Genomic DNA, 20,830 nt, shown 5'->3' with positions numbered 1-20,830 from the left:
AGAGGAAGGTACTTAAGTAGGATCAAGGATGTCCAAGAAGACTTCCTATTATGTGTGAAACATGTGTTCAGTCTCCTAAAGGAATAGGAGTTAGATAAAGAAGAGTAAAAGGCGGCTGGGCACGGTGGCTCACGCCTGTAATCCCAGCACTTTAGGAGGCCAAGGCGGGTGGATCACAAGGTCAGAAGTTTGACAGCAGCCTGGCCAACATGGTGAAACTCTGTCTCTACTAAAAATACAAAAATTAGCTGGGCATGGTGGTGGGCACCTGTAATCCCAGCTACTCAGGAGGCTGAGGCAGGAGAATTGTTTGAAACCATAAGGCGGAGGTTACAGTGAACAAAGATTGTGCCACTCTACTCCAGCCTGGGCAACAAGAGCAAAACTCCACCTCAAAAAAAAAAAAAAAAAAAAAAAGTAAAGGTAAAAGTACAAAGATAAGAGATGCATAGATGTTCTGAGAATCTATGGCTGCAATACAGTATACAAGTAGGGACACAGGGAAAACTGGAAGGAGCCAGAGTCAGGCTGCTGGAGCCTAGCAGCTAGGACAGTGGTTGTATGGAGTAATGATACATCCACAGGCTCCAGAACACCGACTGCTCAGGTTCAAATCCCAGCTCAGCCACTCACTCTGTGCGATACTGAGTGAACTGCTTTACCACTTGTCCCACAGTTTTCTTACCTTACCCACAAAATGAAAATAATAACTGTATCTACCAAAGTGTTATTTTTAAAATAAAAAATTAACAAACATATAATAAACTGTCAATAAATGTTAACTATGATTATTGTCTTGAGAGTAAGTGGGAGACTTATCGAAATATTTCAAGAAGCAAAGTAACAGGTTTGGAGCTGAATTGTTTAAAAATACTTCTGGTTGTTTGAGGAGAACTGAGTGGAAGGAGGCAAAACAGAATTAAACCAAGTGGAGGCTGGGAGTGGTGGCTCATGCCTGTAATCCCAAAACTTTGGGAGGATGACGTGGGTGGATCACCTAAGGTCAGGAGTTTGATACCAGCCTGGCCAACATGGTAAAATCCTGTCTCTACTAAAAATACAAAAATTAGCTGGGTCTTGTGGTATATGCCTGTAATCCCAGCTACTCGGGAAGCTGAAGCTGGAGAATTGCTTGAACCCAAGAGGCGGAGGTTGCAGTGAGCCGAGATCATACCATTGCACTCCAGCCTGGGCAACAAGAGCAAAACTCTATAAAAAAAAAAAAAAAAAAGTAACCAAGTGGAGTGCACAGTGAGGTGTTAACTGTTTCCCATTGTTGTACTTACAGGTGTTGGTTTGATTTTTCTCTATACTGGTAAAAAAAGCTTCTTTTCTTGGTTTGCTCATCTATGCAAAGGGAACAGCAGATGGCTCACCTCATAAAGTTATAGGGAAGGTTAAGTCAGTACATGTCAAACTCTTAGAAAATTACTTGGCACAAAGTAGCACCTGATGCATGCTAGAAAGTATCATCACCATTATCATTACTACCACCACCATCACTCTCATGGCCATCATCATTATTATATATCATTAGGTGTATTTTGTGTACCAGGCCCTGTGACTGATATTAACTAGTTTAAGCCTTGGGTATCTTTATAAGTCAGTGACAAGAGACAGGCAGACAGAAATATTAACAGCCTCTAATTCGGGGGCAGAGCACTAGGCTGAGGAACACTAAGCATGCTGTTCTGGGAATATAAAAGATGGACATCAATCCTCAGTTTGGAGACTCACAGTAGTCTCTCAAGAGGATATCACACCTGAGCTAGATCTTCAATAATGAAACAGCATTTTCAGGTAGATGAGAAGGCAGAGGAAATTGCCCATCCCAACTTAGACTGGAGAGAACATAAACCACTAGTTGTTTGAAATAACCAGTGCAAAGAATAGGTGGGAGACCAGTGAGCTTGGCAGGGATCAGACCAGGCAGACTCTTCCAAGTCATGATGTAGTATTTGGATTTTATTCTGGGCAATGGAGAGACATTTTCTGATTAGACAGTCACAGAAGTAAGTGATAAATATAAATAGAAAATGATGTTGGAAAACACAATTCTTCCAACATGCCCAAATGCCCTTCTTCCAAAGGAACAGACAAAGCCTCCTTTTGCATGGATTAGGAAAACATATTTGGACTGAGAAAATGATTTTGCCTTTAAGGAACACCTTGAGTTAGTAACAAAGGCAAAGCTAGAACTAGGGTTCCTGATTCCAGAGTCAAGATGAAGTGTTGGCTCTGGAATCCCAGATTTAAATCCCAACTCTATAAATTACAGCTACGTGGTTTGTGAGCAAATTCTTCAATGCCACTAACTCTTAGTTGTAGCATCCATAAAATGAGAATAACAATTTTGTTGGGAGGATGAGATACTATGGACAATTTGCTTAGCTCTAAGTAAATGTTAGCAATGATTGAAAGCAGAATATTACAGTGAAAAGGACACAGGCTTTAGAGCCCATAAGGGCAAGTCACTTCACCTTCCTAAGCCTCAGTTTTCTCTTGTATAAATGAAAATAGAAATATTTATTTTGTAGGGCTGTTGTTAGGTTGAAATGAAATGATGGCTACAGGCATCTAGCACAAGACTTTGTACATAACAGGCACTGAACCAATGTTTGCATTTAGAAAACAAAGAAGAGGCCTGGCCCGGTGGCTCTAGCCTGTAATCCCAGCACTTCGGGAGGCTGAGATGGGCGGATCACGAGGTCACGAGATCGAGACCATCCTGGCTAACACGGTGAAACCCCATCTCTACTAAAAAATACAAAAAAACTAGCTGGGCGAGGTGGCGGGCGCCTGTAGTCCCAGCTACTAGGGAGGCTGAGGCAGGAGAATGGCCTAAAACCGGGAGGCGGAGCTTGCAGTGAGTTGAGATCTGGCCACTGCACTCCAGCCTGGGCGACAGAGCGAGACTCCGTCTCAAAAAAAAAAAAAAAAAAAAAGAAAACAAAGAAGAATTCAGAAAGTGAAGCCATGGAGAGAAGGGTTTCAGGTGCTCAAAGGCTGGGAAGGAGAAGGAAGAGTGGGAGTGAGAGAGACCAAAGGCAAAAATGTTGTCTAATAAATTGTAGTCAATAGAGATCCATAAATCAAAAGGCCAGGCGTGCTTCAAGTTTTCCCTGGAGGGGAAATCATAGGTCAGAGTGACCACTTTTCTCAAATACCAGAAATGAAATCTTCCTCATTGGAGATAGGACCCACTGGGATAGGAAGCAAGAGGTGAGGGAGGGCCACCACATACTAATTTATTGTTTTATCAGCAGGTGAGACTGAGACAGGAATCGCTTGTGAAAGAGTCAGGGGCTGGGCCCAAATGCCACTTTTCTGGGAACAATTCTATTCCCAGCAGCATTCCCCAGTCAGCTGTTGACTCACTAATCAGACAGGACAGAGACCCAATTTCTAAGGGGGCCCTGAAATGGAAAAAAAGAAGACAGGCAGGAAGAAAACATTTCCATTCGCCTCCCTCCCTCCTCCCTGCCTTCTGGAGTTGAGCTTAAGTGTCTCTGAGTTAGCTGACCCCAAGTTTAATAAGAATTGAGGACATGATGTGGTTGCACAAAAATGGGAACATAACCTTCAGAAGTGGAGAGAACAGAGGTTAAGGGAAGTAATGGCTTTATTCATGGTGTCCTCATCAGGCTCCATCTGGAGAACCTCCGATACTTCTGGTAAGAGGGACACATGTAAACTGCAGCCAGATCATGATGCTGAGGGGTGTCTCAAAAGCAAGCCTGCTGAGCTGAAAGCAGGAATGGAGAGTGCCCATGGAAGAGGAGATTTAGGCCATTAGTTACATTGTTGTAGCAACAAAAGACAAATGGGCAACAATCTGAGGGTCAGGGATGATAATGACTATAATTTATTGAGCACCCACTATGTGCCAGAAAGTGTACCTATGCAACATTATTCTACATCTAATCCTCAACACAATTTTAGAGTCTACAGGTGATAAAAAAGAGCTTCAAGCCAGTCATTGATCTCACCAGGGTGACAGGAGGATAGGGTGAGGTTTCAATCCTCTGCTGTAAGGCACCAAAGCATATGACACAGCCACCCTAAAACTACCAGAAGACACATTTGGCTCAAAATAATAAAAAATGTAAAGCTAAAGTCCTCTAAATTTAGAATGGGTTATTCCATGTGGCAGTGGGTTCCCCATCACTGGAGGTGATTAAATCAATTCTGTTTTAGAAAGGGGTGTGCTACAGTGGGAGTCGTAACAGGTGTTTGTCATTGTTGTTTATTTGTTTTTAATCTAAAAGGCATGAGAGCCTTGATCCACAGAGAAATATCATCTGATGACCACTCACTTCACAGCAAAATTTGCTGTGACACAATTGCCAAGCACTGAATTCCTGAGCTGAGAGGACCACTTTTGCTGAGGCTCTATTCATGACTCAAAGTCACACTGAAATTTCATCTTCAGGAAGCCTTCCAGATCTTCTCAGCTATCATAAGTCATGTTTTCCCATTTGCTGCTGAAGCATTTTATTTATTTGTGGAGATACATATCACCTTTTTTCTTAGTTGTGCACATATCTTGGGATGCGATGTGGTTTCACAGCACACCAGTTGAATATCAGAAGACAATATTCTAAATTCAGACTCCAACACTTAGAGTTTAGACCTTGCAACTATGGACAGTTTACATAACTCCACATGATTCTCTGTTGCTTAATCTTCAAAATCTATTGTTCAGGAGATTAAATGAAATATAAATAACTGGGCCAATAATAGATGCTCAACTAATATTTCCCACCTGCTTCTTGGACAGTGTAGGTCTCCTCTGGTGTCCAGCTCTTTACTATGCAAGAATAACGAATTAATAAATGCAAACTGCCGGGTGCGGTGTCTCACACCTGTAATCCCAGCACTTTGGGAGGCTGAGGCGAGCGAATCACTTGTGGTCGGGAGTTTGAGACCAGCCTGGCCAACACGGTGAAACCCTGTCTCTACTAAAAATACACAAATTGGCCAGGCGTAGTGGCGGGTGCCTGTAATCCCAGGTACTTGGGAGGCTGAGGCAACAGAATCGTGTGAACATGGGAGGCAGAGGTTGCAGTGGGCTGAGATTGCACCACTGCACTCCAGTCTGGGCGACAGAGCAAGACTTTGTCTTGGGGACAGGGGGAGGGAGGGAGGGAGGGAGGGAGGGAGGGAGGGAGGGAAGGAAGGAAGGAAGGAAGGAAGGAAGGAAGGAAGGAAGGAAGGAAGGAAGGAAGGAGGGAAATGCAAACTGACTTGAAGTGAGAAAATTTTCAGTCCTTAGCTTTCAAAACACAGCAACTCTTCGGCAAGGGTCAATAAAGGGATGAAATGGCACAAAAGTATCATGTGGACCTAAAGAAATAATCAGGCAAGTGGGCAAAAGGTTTATGTGGATTTGTTTATAATAACAAAGAAATTGTAAGAAATATGTTGGTTGTTAATACAAAACCAGATTAATGTGTGATACAGTCACAAATTTGCATGACTAAAGGACCCTTAAAAAAGATAAAACATTGACATATGTATCTGCGGGGAAAAACTTGTACGGCATATTATTAAACAGAAACAGGCAGATATTAGAACATAGTTCATGGATTTGTTAAACATAGTAGAGATGATAGAGCTATGGTTGTAGACATGAACATATTCTTAAGCCTGTATCTGTTTCCCTATCTCCATGCATTTCCATATCTGTATATGGAAATACATATGTACACTGTTAACAATGCAATCTCTGGGGTAGGTTTGGGATTATGTGGCCGAGAGGTACACAATTTTCATTATTTTATATATTTCTGTACCATTTGGATTTTATATAATGAACAAGAATTATTTCAGAACAAAATCAAATGAAGGTATTTTCATTTTAAAATATGAATATATACACATATATTTTTAAGCTGATGTGATGAACTTGTGCAATGAAGCCATGGTTTTATGACTTTCCAGTAGTTCATCAGGGTTACTTTCAAAATAAACCTACATCAAATTTAGCCTCAGCTTGCTCCTATCCAACAGAAAGTCAAAAGCTCAGATACTGCCACTGGTTATACACCTTTAACACCAGGTTTGAAATGTGATTTGTAAGGTGACCACTGAAAATGTTTGCATTTGCTTTTTCTTTTCATCCACTCAGAAGAAATCATAAGACTTTTTCAAAAATGTGTTCTTTGATGACAGAAATGACTGAGTCTCAACTGATCCAAAGCTATTTCAGTTGGAACTGATAGGAACTTCAAGACAATAACTAACCTTGCTATATACTATCAGTGGGGAAAACAGATCCATGGGACACTTGTTCAACGTCCAAAGTCAGTGTGTTTTGTTAGTATTTCTTTGTTAGTAATAGTTAGTTGGTATTAGTATTAGCATTTGTTTCTTAATTGAAGGTAGAATGGAAGATATCTTTAATTATAAGATATGCCAATGCTTTAATAACAGCCATTCAAGAAAAAAGGAATACAATGCTTAATGTACACGTCCACTGTGCACAATCTGTCCTGATTTTAGAAATGCGAAAATATACAGAAAAAAGTTAAAAGTGCCTCTGATATTACAAGATTATGACCCTAGAAGCCTAAGTCTGCTCTTGTTCCCATTATCTTAAAAATTCCGAGAGGTAATTCAACATATCCAAAGAAGCAGCTAACACAATCTTGGAGGAATATACAGTGACATCCCAGGCTTGTTTGTTTTCACTAAGAACACAGCAGGGGATGTGTAACTCTTTTCAAATCCCATGGCATGTTGAGAAAGATCCTGTCATGATTTCTGCAATCTGTTCCTAATGCCTGCCATGGAGGCAAGAGGAGCTGACATCATAAATACATGATTCCTGGTCCAGATAGATCAATTTCATGGAAGCAAGATGTCCTCAAGAGCTTGCTGTCTCCTCTCTCTCAATATGCTCAAACGTAACTGAAAGTATAGAGAAGCCCAAGAGTGGTCAAGGACGTTCTGACCCGAGAAAATTCTGGTCCGTGGCCACCTATGAGCTCGGTTTTTCAAGTCTCCTAATAGGAACCTTATGGCTGGGGACAGCTGGGTGTCAGCAGGTCTTCTTCGAGCAGCTGTTTGCAGTAACCTGTGATCATAAGAACTAGGCTCTGGGGGACACTGGCCTGATAGATTTATTAGGCAGAGGTAAGAGATGTCCTTTTGTCACTAAATCTTATGGGGACACATATGACTACAGATATAGGAAAGATTTGAAAACATTTTGGGGTTTAGTGATTACATAGTCGAAGAGAATCCTAATAGAGCTCATCTTATGATATCAGTCCTCAATGTACTCCTGGAAAAACCTCTTATCACTCTAGCCAACATGGGTCCCTGAAAAACAAAACGTGTAGGGCTGGAGGTGAAATGATACTAACAATGTGTCTGTTCTCTGGTCTTTATGACCTTCAGCGTTTTCTGGTTCCTTGGCTTCCCAGCTGGAAGAGACTTTGGAGTTCAGCCCTTTCATGTTACAAACGAGGTCCAGAATGGGGATGGCTTGTGTCCAAGGTCACACAACAAGTAGGTGACAAGGCTAGGACAGAATCCCTGGGCTCCTGGCTTTGGAGAAGCATCTTGCCATCTCTTATTTACACTGTGATGTTCTGCACACTTGCTAATCCTTGAAAGGCAGAGCAAATTTATCCAAATTGCTCCTCTGTTTAAAACATTTATATGGCTTCTGGGAGAAAGAAGAAACTTGTGAACAGAACTCACAAGAGCCATCATGATCCGTCCTTTGCTAAACAATCCAGCCTTGTTGTTTTTGTTTGTTTGCTTTTCCTTTTCACCTTGAACTCTCCTCTTTCACTTTGAACTCTCTTCTCCAATAAGATTTATATTTTTAACTGAAGTATATTCTCTTACCCAACCTTCTCTCATCTTTGCATTGGTAATTCCTTCTGATGAGAAGACTCTCTCCCTTCCACCTGGAGGACCCTTCTTCATTCTGTTTCTAAACTTAGAAATGTTCTTTCTTTCATAAGGATTCTTCCTTGAGCTCCAGGTCTGGATTAGCTGCTCCAGCTTTCTGCATCTGGAACCTGGTCACTCCAAGTGCGCTTTTGGGGCCAACAACATTAACATCACTATGAGAACTTGTTACATTGCATTTTTTGGAATGTTAAAAGACCTCAGAGTTCATGGAATTCAGTAAATGCAGAATCTCAGGCCCAACCCAGACTACTGAGTCAATTTAGATTGTAACAAGTCCCCAGGTGATTCTCAGGCACGTTGAAGTTTGAGAAGCACTGCTCTAAAATGCTCGTCCATTCACATGCCAAATGCCACTGCAATTGCCAGCTGACCAATCTTTTTCTCATTAGATGCTGAACCTTGTAAAGGCAGGATCTGTCATCTTCACTTGTATTTTTAGCCTCCAGTACATGGCCTGACACATAGTTAGCACATTAAATGAATGAATGAATGAATCAATCAATCAAGTGAGATATCTTCAAGTCTTTTAATATTTGCAAGGACATTGCATTTCTTGGAATGTTAAAAGACCTCAGAGTTCATGGAATTCAATTGTTTCCAACTGTGATCTAAAGATTCTTGAGGGCTTGGAGAGACATAAGGGATGCTTGGGATTGGGTGGGGTGGAGGGGCATAGAAGAGGAGACCCAGCAGGTGGGACTCCAGGCCACCCACTCCAGTTTCTACCAGAACAAATCTTTAGTCATCTGGTCCACACATTTAATCATCTCATTACCCAATTACTCAACAACTAATTACTTAGCACCTACTTATAAATGTGAATACGACATAAGGGATCACTAACTACACATAGTTTACATTGTAGTGGGGAAGACAGATAATATGTAAGTAAACATACAAGCAATATAAGATTCTAAATCTAGTAAGTGCAGGAACGATAGTTAAACCATGAGGGTGTGACAGAGCAAATGGGTAGACAGTTTAGATAATTCTCTGTGGAGGTGGGCTGTGATTCCATGTAAGATTTATTTAGGAAAAAAAAAAAAAAGCCACTGGTTAAAAAAAAATAACACTGTTCTAGTTCATCCTGATCATGTTATAGGTGAGGAGACTGAAGGCCAGAAAGCGGCAGAGCCCAGGGTTGCACAGTGAGTTTATTAGCAGCACCAGGATAGATTAGGAGGCAGCTTCCTTGATTCCTGCTGACATAATCAGTGTGGGATGTTGGAGCAATCTCAGATATCCTCCTGGAGACTAGAAAGACCAGAGGAGGAGGAAGCTGGGTGACAGGGTGGGGACGTTCACAGACAGTGGCTGGTGACTGCCTGACTAGGGGTTAGCAGGTTATCACAGTCCATTACTGAGTGGATTGCCCATCTTTTGTGGGCGGCCTGGCGGCCTTTCCAGAAGATTTATGTCCTGGAGGCCCATAAAGGATTCCAGGAGGCTGTAAAGACAAAGTCAGAAGTGGAGCTCTGGTTTAGCTTCCACACAAACTCCCTGAGCCCTCTGGGAAAGCCCAAAAGAGTGGAATGCCCTCCTCTGTCCATAGGCAAGATGGCAGCTGAGAAGACTCACACAGCAGCTTTCATCTGGGGCTCTTCACTTCAGCCTGCCAGTCCCGCCCTCTTTTAGGTTTTATCTAAAGAACCTTCCTTTCATGTGCAAGGGAGAAAGTTAAAGTCCAGGACCCAACAGAACTGATAAGGCCTTGCCCTGGGGTGAGATCCCTTTTATCCCTGGACCAAGCTCTCATCTCTGTCCCTGAGAGCCTAAAATTCTTGGAGGGCCATTGCAAATGTTCTAAGGGCTCAAGGTGAGAGCTCAAGGCAGAACTGGCCTCCATGTCAAACTCTGCACAACTCTGGGCAGCTCATTTTGCCCCATGGGACCTCAATTTCCTTATCATCCAAAAAATGGCATTAATACCCTATATGGTCATTTCGAAGTTTTTAAAGCATGAAGTGCTGCCCACTAAGTATTTCAGGAAGTCATGCGATTCTCTCCAGTGCACCAATGCCACCCTGGCCTAGAATGCTATGCTGTGTTCCTGGGACTATTATCACAACAGCCTCTAGAGCCTCACTGCCGCTTTCTTACCTTGACCCCTATAATCAAGCCAGAGGGATCTTTCTCCTTTGATGGTGTGATAATATTATTCCTTTTTGTGAAAAATACTTGAAAAGCTTACCATTACCCTAAGGAGATAATACCAACTTCTTAACCTAATTTAAAGAGTATTCAGGATCTGGCTCCCACTGACCTCCCCCTTATTATCTCTTACCACTCCTGCTGTCACACACTTTGTTGCAACTACACGGAAATTCTTTAGTTGCTCCAAACACAGTGTTTACCAAAGTGCAGGCTGAGTTCTTCTAGGGTAGGGAAAGGATTTTAGGTGGTACTCAAGATGATCACAGACCCAATATTAAACAAAAATGAATCACGTTTGCAAAAGTGGTTAGATTAGCTCTTGCATTCTCTTCCCCTCTTTCAGGTTACTTCAAAAAGAAAATATTGGGCTGGCCAGTGGCTCATGCTTGTAATCCAAGCACTTTGGGAGGCTGAGATGGGCGGATCACTTGAGGTCAGGAGTTCGAAACCAGCCTGGCCAACTTGGTGAAACCCTCTCTCCACTAAAAAAAAATTTTTAAAACTAGCCTGGCATGGTGGTGGGTGTCTATAATCCCAGCCACTTGGAAGGCTAAGGCAGGAGAATCGCTTGAACTCAAGAGGCGGAGGTTGTAGTGAGCCAAGATAGCACCATTGCTCTCCAGCCTGGGCAACAAGAGCGAAACTCCATCTCAAAAAAAGAAAAGACAATCTTGGTTTGGGGCTGTGTCTTTAACACTTCTCTAACTAATCTCCCTTTTGAAGGGACAGCCTCAGGCTCTGCTAGAATTGAACAACATTGTTTTCCGTTTTTTGTCTTGTTCCACTTTTGTTGATTTTGTCCATTGTATTGAAGGGCTAAGTTTAATTTTCTATTAAGGGAAGATGGTGTTTGTTTTTCCTTTACAAGATAATGTGTTTTCTGTTCAAATACATTTTTAATAAGAAGTGAATCTAAGAAAGAAATACAAAATAAAATATATATGGTGGTGAGATGGCAAAAGTCATAAAAGTGGTAGGCAAATGATCCAAAGTTGAGAAGAAAACTTCCACTGTCATGTAATATTTTCTCTTCTGAGCATTCCGTCGGGTAGTCTCTCTACTCCAAACACCTATCCTTCTCCCCAGCAACCCTCACTCACCTTACCCCAACTCAAACTTTAGGCCTCAGGCTCTCAGCCCCAGTGCAGCTTCATTGGGTGACCTAGACCAGATGCCTATGTCTCATGTATGTTCCCAAAGAGTTCTGTTCTTCTGCTATCATGACACTTATTATTCCTGCTCTACATAACTGCCTGTTTAACTACCTGCAACAGGAAGTTATATATAGGTAGCAACCATTTCTACCTTTTTACCATTGCATTGTCAGCAGCCACCACATAACAGGTGCTGTTAAATATATGCTGAATGGATGAATGCTGCTAGATGCAAGACATACAATGCAGCCACCATTGCATATACTGCTTTATGAAGCTTTAGATGATAGTGACTGTGCCTTAGTTCTGTTTGAATCATTGCTGGTTCCTGGCATAGTGACTGGCATGCAGGACAAAAATAAAGCCTTCATACATGTTGAATTCATCAATTTATGTAGTCGTGTTCACTAATGGACTTTAGTCAAAATCATAGCTATTTACTGTAGAAAAACTCAGACTTCTTATGGAAGACTGAGAAAGGCCCTGGATTATGCACCATGGCGCCGCTGCTGTTCTCCTCCGTGATCTTGGTTAGGACACAGGCCTTCAAAGAGCCTAAGTTTCCTATCTGTAAAACAAAGTGGGAGATGAGCAAGGAGAATGATTAATGCAAACAGCATCAATGCCCTTTCCCTATTAAACATTCCAGGAGTGCAGGAATCTAAAGTTCCAAGAGTCTTTCATTCTCCCTGCTCATTTTCTATTTTTAGCCTTGACACGACTAAGGTGATAATCACCCTTATTTACTTGATAAAGCCTATTCTCAGCCTATGGGGAAAGGGTCTAGAAAAGTCAACTGGAAGCAAAAAGAATATGCCCTTTCAATCACACAAATACGCTCATACCTGGGCCCCAGCTCATCCTCACTTCTCCAGACGAAGTCGCCAAATTTTTCATAGTGAGAGTTGTAGTGGTGCTGCACTCGGAACAGCATCGAGGCTGAGACCTCCATCAGGGTGTTGTAGGCCATCTGCTGCTCCTTTCCACTTGTGTACCCATTGTACAGATTGTAGATCTTGTCAGCTATTTCTGAGAGGTCAGAAGGGCAGAAATTGATCACTGAGTGGTGAAAACAAGTAAGGATATAAGCATGGGCTTCAATAAGAAAGGCACAGTGGTGAGAGAGTTTGCTTGCATAAGCTCTGGGAGCAGACAAACCTTAATTTCATCAGGAATACGTTATTGACTGGTTGTGTTTGGTTTCCTGTCATCTGGAGGCAATGATGTCTATTCTGGAGGTGCATTGGGAGAACTAAATTAAAGAGTGGATACAAAGCACTCAACACAGGGCCTGGCACAAAGTTAGTGCTCATAATTGCAAGCTTAATTATCAATATAATTATTGTAACTGTGATTTTACATACAATTGGCTTAAATAAACTGTCTTGGATAATCTCAACACCCTCCTTCTATTTCCCCTTTGTTGTATTTCCAACACATTTCTGTGATCAGGTCTGACAGGTCCCCGTTTGAAACACCTTTCAAAGAAAATCCAAAGGCTTCTGCTTGCTGTTCATGGCTATTTCTACTGCTTCAGTTACTCCTGCTAATGAAAGTAACTTCAATTCAACATGACTAGAAGGTATATTCTTTCAGCTTCAAAAACCCCGATCGAAATCTCTATGTGGCCCAAAATCATTACTGACAACAGTTGCTGCTAGGAGAATCTGGAAACTTAGAGTAAAAATGGGAGGAACATTTATGTTACCCTATTTTCTACTCGATTTTTATTTGTACTTTTTAAAAAAAAAAAAAAAAACAATGGACATGTGTTATTTTAAAATAAAAAATTTTTAAATTTATCAGGAAAATACTTTAAATCCCCTCTCCTTTGGTAGCATATAAAACATTTATAATTGAGTTTATTATTGAGCCATCTGCAGAAATGTCTGTCTCACCACCCACAATGTGAATTCCTAAAAGGTGGAGACCATGTCTCTACTGCATTGCTTGAACTTTTGAGAAATAATTGTTCAACTTTAAGTAGACCACCAGGACTTATGAGCCACTGTCACATTTTGCTAGACTTGATATAGAAACTACATCTACACAATGCTCAAGAACTAAGTATATGGTGTATCTGATTGACTACTTGTACTTTTTTCAGGTGTTTTTTTGCCTGCTGTTTACGTCATGAACCGGAAGTAGCAAAAACATTTAATCTTGCATGCTAACTGACTGATAATCACTGATGGTAGCTCTCTGCTGAGGATTCGGAGGCCACCATGGGACTGGATGGAACAGCATGCTGTGATCTGCTAATGATATCTGCTATGGGCACCACAAGGTGAAATGGTCTTCTAGGTACCATCTCTTTACTACTCTAGCAAAGACAAGTGGGAGAAAATGGTCCCTGAGAAATCTAGGCCAAGGGACAAGATACAGTCATGGGGCTCTGACTCCCTACCATTCCTGGCCTGTAAGTCAGAACACAGATCAACTCTCTAAAAGAAGGGGAAGTCTTTCCACTGCCAAAGATATTGCTAGTCAATCTTAATTTTTCCCTTCATGACTTTGATTAATTTAGCTCCATGTTTCTCCTATTCCCTTAGTGCCTTCACTTTCTTCTCCCTGTGCCAGTGTGTTGGTGTATGTGTGTGTGTATGTTTAATGATTAGTGACTGTTGGGTACAGAACTTAGGGGAAATATGGGAGTTACCTTGGAGTTGAAAAACTAGGTCACCTACCTTCTGCCTTGTTGTCATCTACCAGTGGACAGGCCGTCCTCAGGGTTACCGTGCTTAGCTCTGAGTGCCTCCCTCGTGTATCCACAGCATACAGAGTGAACCTGCAGCACAGCAAGAAAACAGAGCACCAGGCTGTGACTTCACAGAAGGCCCTGGGAGTTGCAGGGAAGAACACAGTCATGGCACATTAGGCTATAGGAAAAATGATTTTTAGAAAAGAATGATAATTATAAAGCATTTGTTGAGCACTAACTGCCTACTCGGCACTTTGCACTTCATCTCAGCCTAAAAGGGAGGGATTTTTTTGTCATCCACATCTTGTCAATGAGGACACTGAGACTTAGATTGTGTATCTTTCCACTGTCTCAGTTACTGAGGAACAGAACGGGGGTTAATCTGGCTATAAGGCATATCCCCACCTTTCTGTGATGTCATCCGAAGCTCCATGCTATATTGGTGGGAGCAGACACAGCCTGTGTGGCCTTAGAAGGGAAGAACTGGTAAAACATAGACCTGGTAGATTCAAGTCTAATCCAGAGCACTTAATTCTTTCTACAGCAGCCTCTGTCCTCTGTCCTATCTTGGGGAAGCTCTGTGACCCTTATATTCCCAGATCTCTAAGTTCTACAGTTAAGCAAAGTCTAAGAAGGGAGCAGAAACGACTTTCTAGGTGATGTGAGCCTTAGAGGCCAAGAACAGTCTGAATAGAAGGGTTGAGCATCTGAGTGCTCTGTCTGCATCATGCCATTCTTTTTCACTAGCTTTTAAGGGTAGAGGCAGTAGTGTGAAGTGGGTAGAGGGTTCCCTACATTAAGTAGAAGAGACTGGGGTCCTAATGGCCCTATTTTCTTACCTCCTCCCCTGCATCTCAAAGTATCCCATGTTATAAAATAGGCAAAACACTATGATTACCAAGTTTTAGAATGGTGAGCCCTGATTGGCCATACTTACTTGCACTTAATAATTATAAGTTGGTTATACAAATTAATTATTAAGTGCTAAGACCCTAATATGTGTCAAGCACTGAGCTAAGAGTTACCTACATTAACACAATTAGTTCCCCGACACAATCTTAAATGACAGGTACTATTACTCTCTTTATTTTATATGTGAGGCTCAGAGAGGGGAAACAGCTTGCCCAGAACCACATGGTAATTACTAGGATTGGCAATTTAAACCTTGGTTTCTCTGACTCTAAAGTTCATACATGCAACCACCATAAGCTGTTGTCTTCTGATCACAGTTCTGTAGAAACCAACTCTGTAAAAATGTGATTCCATTAGCTACATTTGCTGAACCCCAACTATGTTGAAGCAGTGCCATCTCATACGTTTTCTGATCTTATGAAAACATGCTAAAATAATCACCCTCATTATCTACACCTTTCAAAAGATAAAACTGAAGATTAAAAAAATTAAGCAATGTGTCCAAAGTCACAGGTTCAGAAAATTAAGGAGCCAAGACAATCATCTGTCTTACTCTAAAACCCACGCTCTTTGCTCTCAGCTGCCATTTTATTGCTCCCACTTGCAAGCTCAGAGGATCAGATCTGGGTTACCTACATGGGCCCTGCCAGCTTTGACTTCCCATGACCTGAGGCCTCAAAGGTTGTTTTAATAAAGGGTACCATGAGTCAAAACTTCTTGGTACAAAGGAAGCAGGGGGTGACAGAGGAAGGTATCCGGTCTTGGAGATGGCCATATGTGGGTTCATATTCCAGTTTTACTGCCTAGTGTTTTGAACTTGGGCAAGTTGCTTCACCTCTCTGAGCTCATGCACCTCTCTGCACCCGGCAACTGTGATAGAGAGACTGCCACCCACCTCACAAGTGCAGTATGGATAGATGTGAAATTTAAGTGCACTGTGAGGTAAGTTATCATTGGAAAGCCATGCAGAAGGGTTGAGAACAAGATCATAAATAAATTCGAGGAGGTGAGAGTAAGCAAGTGGCAAGGTGGGAAGTGAGAACAGCATTGGGCAACATTATGTAAGCACTTATCATCCACATATAGACCCATCTAGAAAGTGGCAGAGGCAAGATGTAAACGCTAGCATGCATGTCCCAGAGTGCATGCATGTCCCAGAGTGCATACACTTCAGCTTGGGTACAGCATATTGTTGTCATTTAACACAGTGCTAGGCACATAGTAGGCACTTGATAAATACCGGTATGAATTAATGAATCAAAGCATACCATCTCTCATTTCTCAATTTTAGTTTCTCCATCAATAAAATGAGGTTAGTTTCACAGACAGTACATGGTTGTCTCAAGGATGACATGGAGTGATGCATGAGAAAGTGGCTCATAAGACGAGGATTTTTATAAAGACCATATATAGAGCACTTATTTGTGCAAGACAATACATTTTTAAAAATGCTTTCTTGGAGTTAGAAGAGAAGATGTATTTCAACCAAGGGAAACATGGAAGGCTTGTAGTGAATAGAATATATGAATGAAAGTTCAAAATATGAAAAGTAGGAATATGTTTTAACACTGCTTTCTCATAGGCCACTTATGCTCCTGTGGTGCTTCTGCAATCCACTTCCTCCACCCAAGAGGGCCCAGGGTCATCTTGCTGCTTAGCCAAGGAGCATGAATAAGAGAGCCCCCACCATGCTGGGGAAGAAGTGGTCTTAGGTTTTCATGCCATAAAAACTGGGTAGAATCCTTGCTTTCTCCAATTGCTGGCTGAACATTCCTTGGGAAGTCACTTCACCTTCTTTGAGTCTCAGTCTCCTCACCTGTAAAATAGGTTGAAATTATCCATATCTCACAAGTTGGGGGTCAAGACTCAGTGATACAATGACAATAATAGACCCAGTTCAATCTTTGCTCCCTAAAAGGTAGCTTCTATTTTTGTTATTATAGTAACCAAACATGCCAGTGGGGACCTCGGGATGGAGGAGGCCTCACGCAACCCTGCTGGGGGGTGGAGAAGGAGGAAGATGTCAACCTTACAATCCTGGGTCAAAAGTCACAAGGCCATGCGCTTTCTGCCTGTCTCAGATGTAATTGTAGAACTGTTCCAGAGGCACATCTGAAAGCTGTTAGGGGACCAGGCAGGGCCTGGAGGGATTATTTGTGAAGGGGAGAAAGTGGCAGTCCCTGATAATGAAGGAGAGAGGGAGAAAGAGACAGAGAAAGTGGGAAGTAGGGGGACAGAGACCAAGAAACAGATACAAATATATACCGCAAGCAAATCCATACAGCAGGAGAGTGAAAGAGGGAGAGCCAGGGACAGAGAGAGACAGAGACAGAGAGTGAGGAGAGAGAGAGTGAGAGGGAGAGGGAGAGGGAGAGGGAGAGGGAGAGGGAGAGGGAGAGGGAGAGGGAGAGAGAGAGTAATCAGACCTCTGAGTTTCTCAGGATCAGAAAGAGTGTTAGCTTCTCCCTGCTCAGTTCTGTCATCGTCTCTCTGAAGCAAGCTGAGGTTCACTGATAATTTGAACTAAAACTCCTGTACCATCAACTCCCAATCATGATTTTATAAGTGAAGAAACCAAAGCCCAGAAGGAAAAACAACTTGTGCAAAACCCACTTGCCAATAAGTTCATACTAAAGACTCTGGCATTCCTGACTCCTCCTCCAGTGCTCTCTCCTACATTTCCATGCCCTGGCTGATTGAGGTCCAAGTCTACTTACGGGATGCTTTCATTATGAAAGAGGTGGCTCATGGATAACATTGGATGGTCTATTTAGGAACCTGGAGCTCCAGGCCCAAACCATTGCTATTCCTTTGCTTGGCCTTATTGCAGGGGAAGGAACACTGGCCAAGGTGGCTGAAACCTGAATTTGAGTACCAGCTTGTCCACAGACTGCATGGTATGAGATCTTGCATACCTAAAGTAATACAGCCTCAGTGTATTGGGAGGTTGAAATCCAAACAAACACACTGTGTGGGGAAATGCCTTGGGATGACTACTCCAAAGTATTTTTCAGTGTTTCATTGTCATCCTCAGGACATCATCTTCATCATCCTTAGGACAAAGGCCATCACTCTCAGGACAAACTCCTCAACTTGGAAGCCCCTCATTTGAGCTCTGGTCAGAGGTCTAGGTGTGCTTGCTGACCTTCCTCCCTACTCTGTTTCACAGCAGAGACATCTCCAGCTGCTAATGGTTCCAGAACACAGATCCCATCTCTGAACCTTTCCACCAGCGGCACCCTCTGGCTGAGTCGCTCATCCCCTTCTTCACTTGACCCCTTTCCACCTTGTCCTTGAAGCATCACTCAAACCTTACCTCCTCTGGAAAGCCTGCTTTGACCCATCTGAAAAGCTGCTTAGCCCTCCTTTTTCCCTGCATGGTGCCCATGCCACATGGTGCACATGTCACACAGCTAGGTCAGCACCCCTTCACTTCTCTCTTGCCCCTATGAGTATGTGACTGTCTTCAGGATCAGAATATGGTTCTGCTCATCTCTAAACACCTACACCTGGTGCGCCAATGCTCAGCACACACAGGTCAGAATGAATATGAGGCTCATTTCCCTTTCCTGGAAATCAGTCTTTCCATCTGTAAAATGAACAGAAGATGACTAGATTGAAGGGTTACTAAAATGAATGGAATAACAAGAGGGCTAAAGGCATGGCTTTGGAATCAGACAATTTGTTGTTAAATTCTGGCTTCTCGTATATTGGTTTTGTGTAGCCTTGTCTCAATGTACTTACCTGTACAATGGGAATCATAATATTAAAACTCACCATGGAGGGTTCTCGTTAGAATAAAAGAGAGTGCAGCATGGAAAGTGCTCAGCACAATTCCTGACATATGCTATGCAATAACCAATAAGCAATCAATCGCTTTTGGCATCATCATTAGGGTTAGTACTAAGCCACTGCCCAAGGCTCTGACTTCACCCTCAGTGAGAGTAAGTGGTCCCAGTGGAGATCAGAGGAGGGTGGGTAGAAAGGAAGCTGTTGTTGGTCCCATCCAAGACCCCCAGACCTCCTCACAGCAGGGGTGAGAGAATGAAACCAAGAAGTTAATTGGCGGTGAGAGCTTCTCACAGATCTGACAGGGGGTAAGAGCAGGGACAGAGCCCTAGAGGCCCACGTCAGGCCCGGGTCCCCGAGAGTACAGGAGAATGCGTTTGAAGTCTCCAGGCCAACGCCTGCTCTTCCCCAGCCGCAACATGATTTAGGCATTCTGGGGAGGCAAAAGTCTCCTCGCTGATTTGAAGGGAAACAGATGTTTCCAGGCCAGAGGCCCAGGTCTTGTAAAATGCTCCTTCCCCCAACACAGCTTTGGCAAACAACTTCCCGTTAGCTCACGCCCACCTCTCCCACCCCCACTGCCATGGCTCCCCTCCCTGCCACTTCCAGCACAATGTGGCAGACAGGGGCAGTAGAAAAAGCACCCAGGCCCAGCTTAAGCTTTGGGTCTGAGAAGCTGGATGGCCATGGACTCCTCAATGCCCATCTCTATGCCTCAGCCTCCCATCTCTGCAGTGAGGGAACTGGACCAAGATCACTGCTGAGGGATAGGTTAGATCTAATTTTCTAGGAACTGAGAGTTGTTTTTTCTTCGATAGAGCTGGTGTTACACGTTCCAGACTTTTCTCCACTGGATTCTGTGGCAAAGAGCATGGACTTACAAATAAGACTGTTCTGGATTTGAATCTGGACTCCACCTGGGCAGTAGTAAGAAGCTACTGAGCAAGTAGAAATTTAACCATTGAGCCTCAGTTTCCTTATCTGTAAAATGGGGACAAAAGTTTTATCTTGTGGGATTGTGAGAATGAAATCAGAATGCAATCTCCCTACCCATAGTTTAGGTTTCTTGTGAACAAAATCAAGTACTGTATATTTTCCCTTGTACTATTCATGATGCCCAGACAGTCTGGATGCAGAGAAAATGTGTAATAGTGTTTGTGACTGATTTCTGATGGGAAGACTGCTAGACACTCTGAAGTCCAAAGCCTCTGGTTCTGAATCCAGCTCTACTCAAGTAGTAGAAAGAGCGTTTCTGCTTTTATGATCACGATGAGGCAGGGTGTGTAGGGGTTAGAACAGACACTGGAAACCTGCTACCTGAGTTCCAATGTTTGTTCTACAACCTACTATATTTATGACCTTAGGCAAGTTAATTGACCTCTCTGTTCTGTAGTGTAGTGTTTCTTGTCTTTAAAGTGTGTGGCCTGGCGTGATGGCTTAGACCTGTAGTCCCAGCACTTTGGGAGAATGAGGCAGGTGGATCGCTTGAGCCCAGGAGTTCAAAACCAGTGTGGGCAACATGGTGAAACCCCATCTCTGCAAAAAATACAAAAATTAGCTGTGCATGGTGGCACACACCTGTAGTCCCAGCTACTCGGGAGACTGAGGTGGGAGGATCATTTGAGCCTGGGAGGTCGAGGCTACAATGAGTTAAGATGGCACCACTGCAGTCCAGCCTGGCCACCAGAGTGAGACCCTGTCTCTAAATAAATAAATTAGTAAAAATAAAATGTATATGATAATATTATCTATCTCGAAGGGATGTTAGAGGAATAAAGTTCATGAAATGGTGCTTGGCACATGGTAAGTGGTAAGTTAGCATAACTGTTATTCAATGTGCATGTGTTTAAACAATTCATCTCTTCTATAATGGCTTTAAAACAAGACCCTGCCCCAGTTCTTTGACAGTTCACCTTGAATACGGGCAGGCTCATGAGTGCTTTGACCAGTAGAGCAAAATGGAAGGGATGCCGTGTGACTTCTGAGTCTGGGTCATTAAAGGGGATGCAGCTTCCACCTTGCTCACTGAAACATTCTCATTTGGAACCGTGAGCCTCCATATAAGAAATCTGAGTGCCCTGAGGCCACTGTGGTGGGATGAAGACAAGCCATAAGGAGAGGCCATATGTGGATGCTTCCGCAGCCCTGGTACCTAGGCTCCAGATGGATGAGTAAAGGAGCCATCAGATAA

General features: G+C 42.8%; 1 protein-coding gene across 11 annotated transcripts in view; it reads right to left on the bottom strand.

Annotated features, from left to right (window-relative positions):
• ASTN2 (astrotactin 2) overlaps positions 1 to 20,830 on the bottom strand; it is a 986,627-nt gene that overhangs the window by 2,886 nt on the left and 962,911 nt on the right. For all 11 annotated transcript variants that reach the window (XM_045372567.2, XM_015436667.3, XM_015436666.3 and 8 more), the window contains 2 exons: positions 13,925 to 14,025; positions 12,083 to 12,266 (listed from right to left, as the gene is read on the bottom strand). In XM_045372567.2, coding sequence (XP_045228502.2) covers positions 12,083 to 12,266; positions 13,925 to 14,025 — 285 coding nt within the window. The remainder of the gene's footprint in view (positions 1 to 12,082; positions 12,267 to 13,924; positions 14,026 to 20,830) is intronic.

The sequence above is a fragment of the Macaca fascicularis genome, chromosome 15, assembly GCF_037993035.2.
Source record: "Macaca fascicularis isolate 582-1 chromosome 15, T2T-MFA8v1.1".
Lineage (NCBI taxonomy): Eukaryota > Metazoa > Chordata > Mammalia > Primates > Cercopithecidae > Macaca > Macaca fascicularis.
Note: the sequence above shows the minus strand (reverse complement) of the source record. Positions and strands in the feature narration are given on the sequence as shown.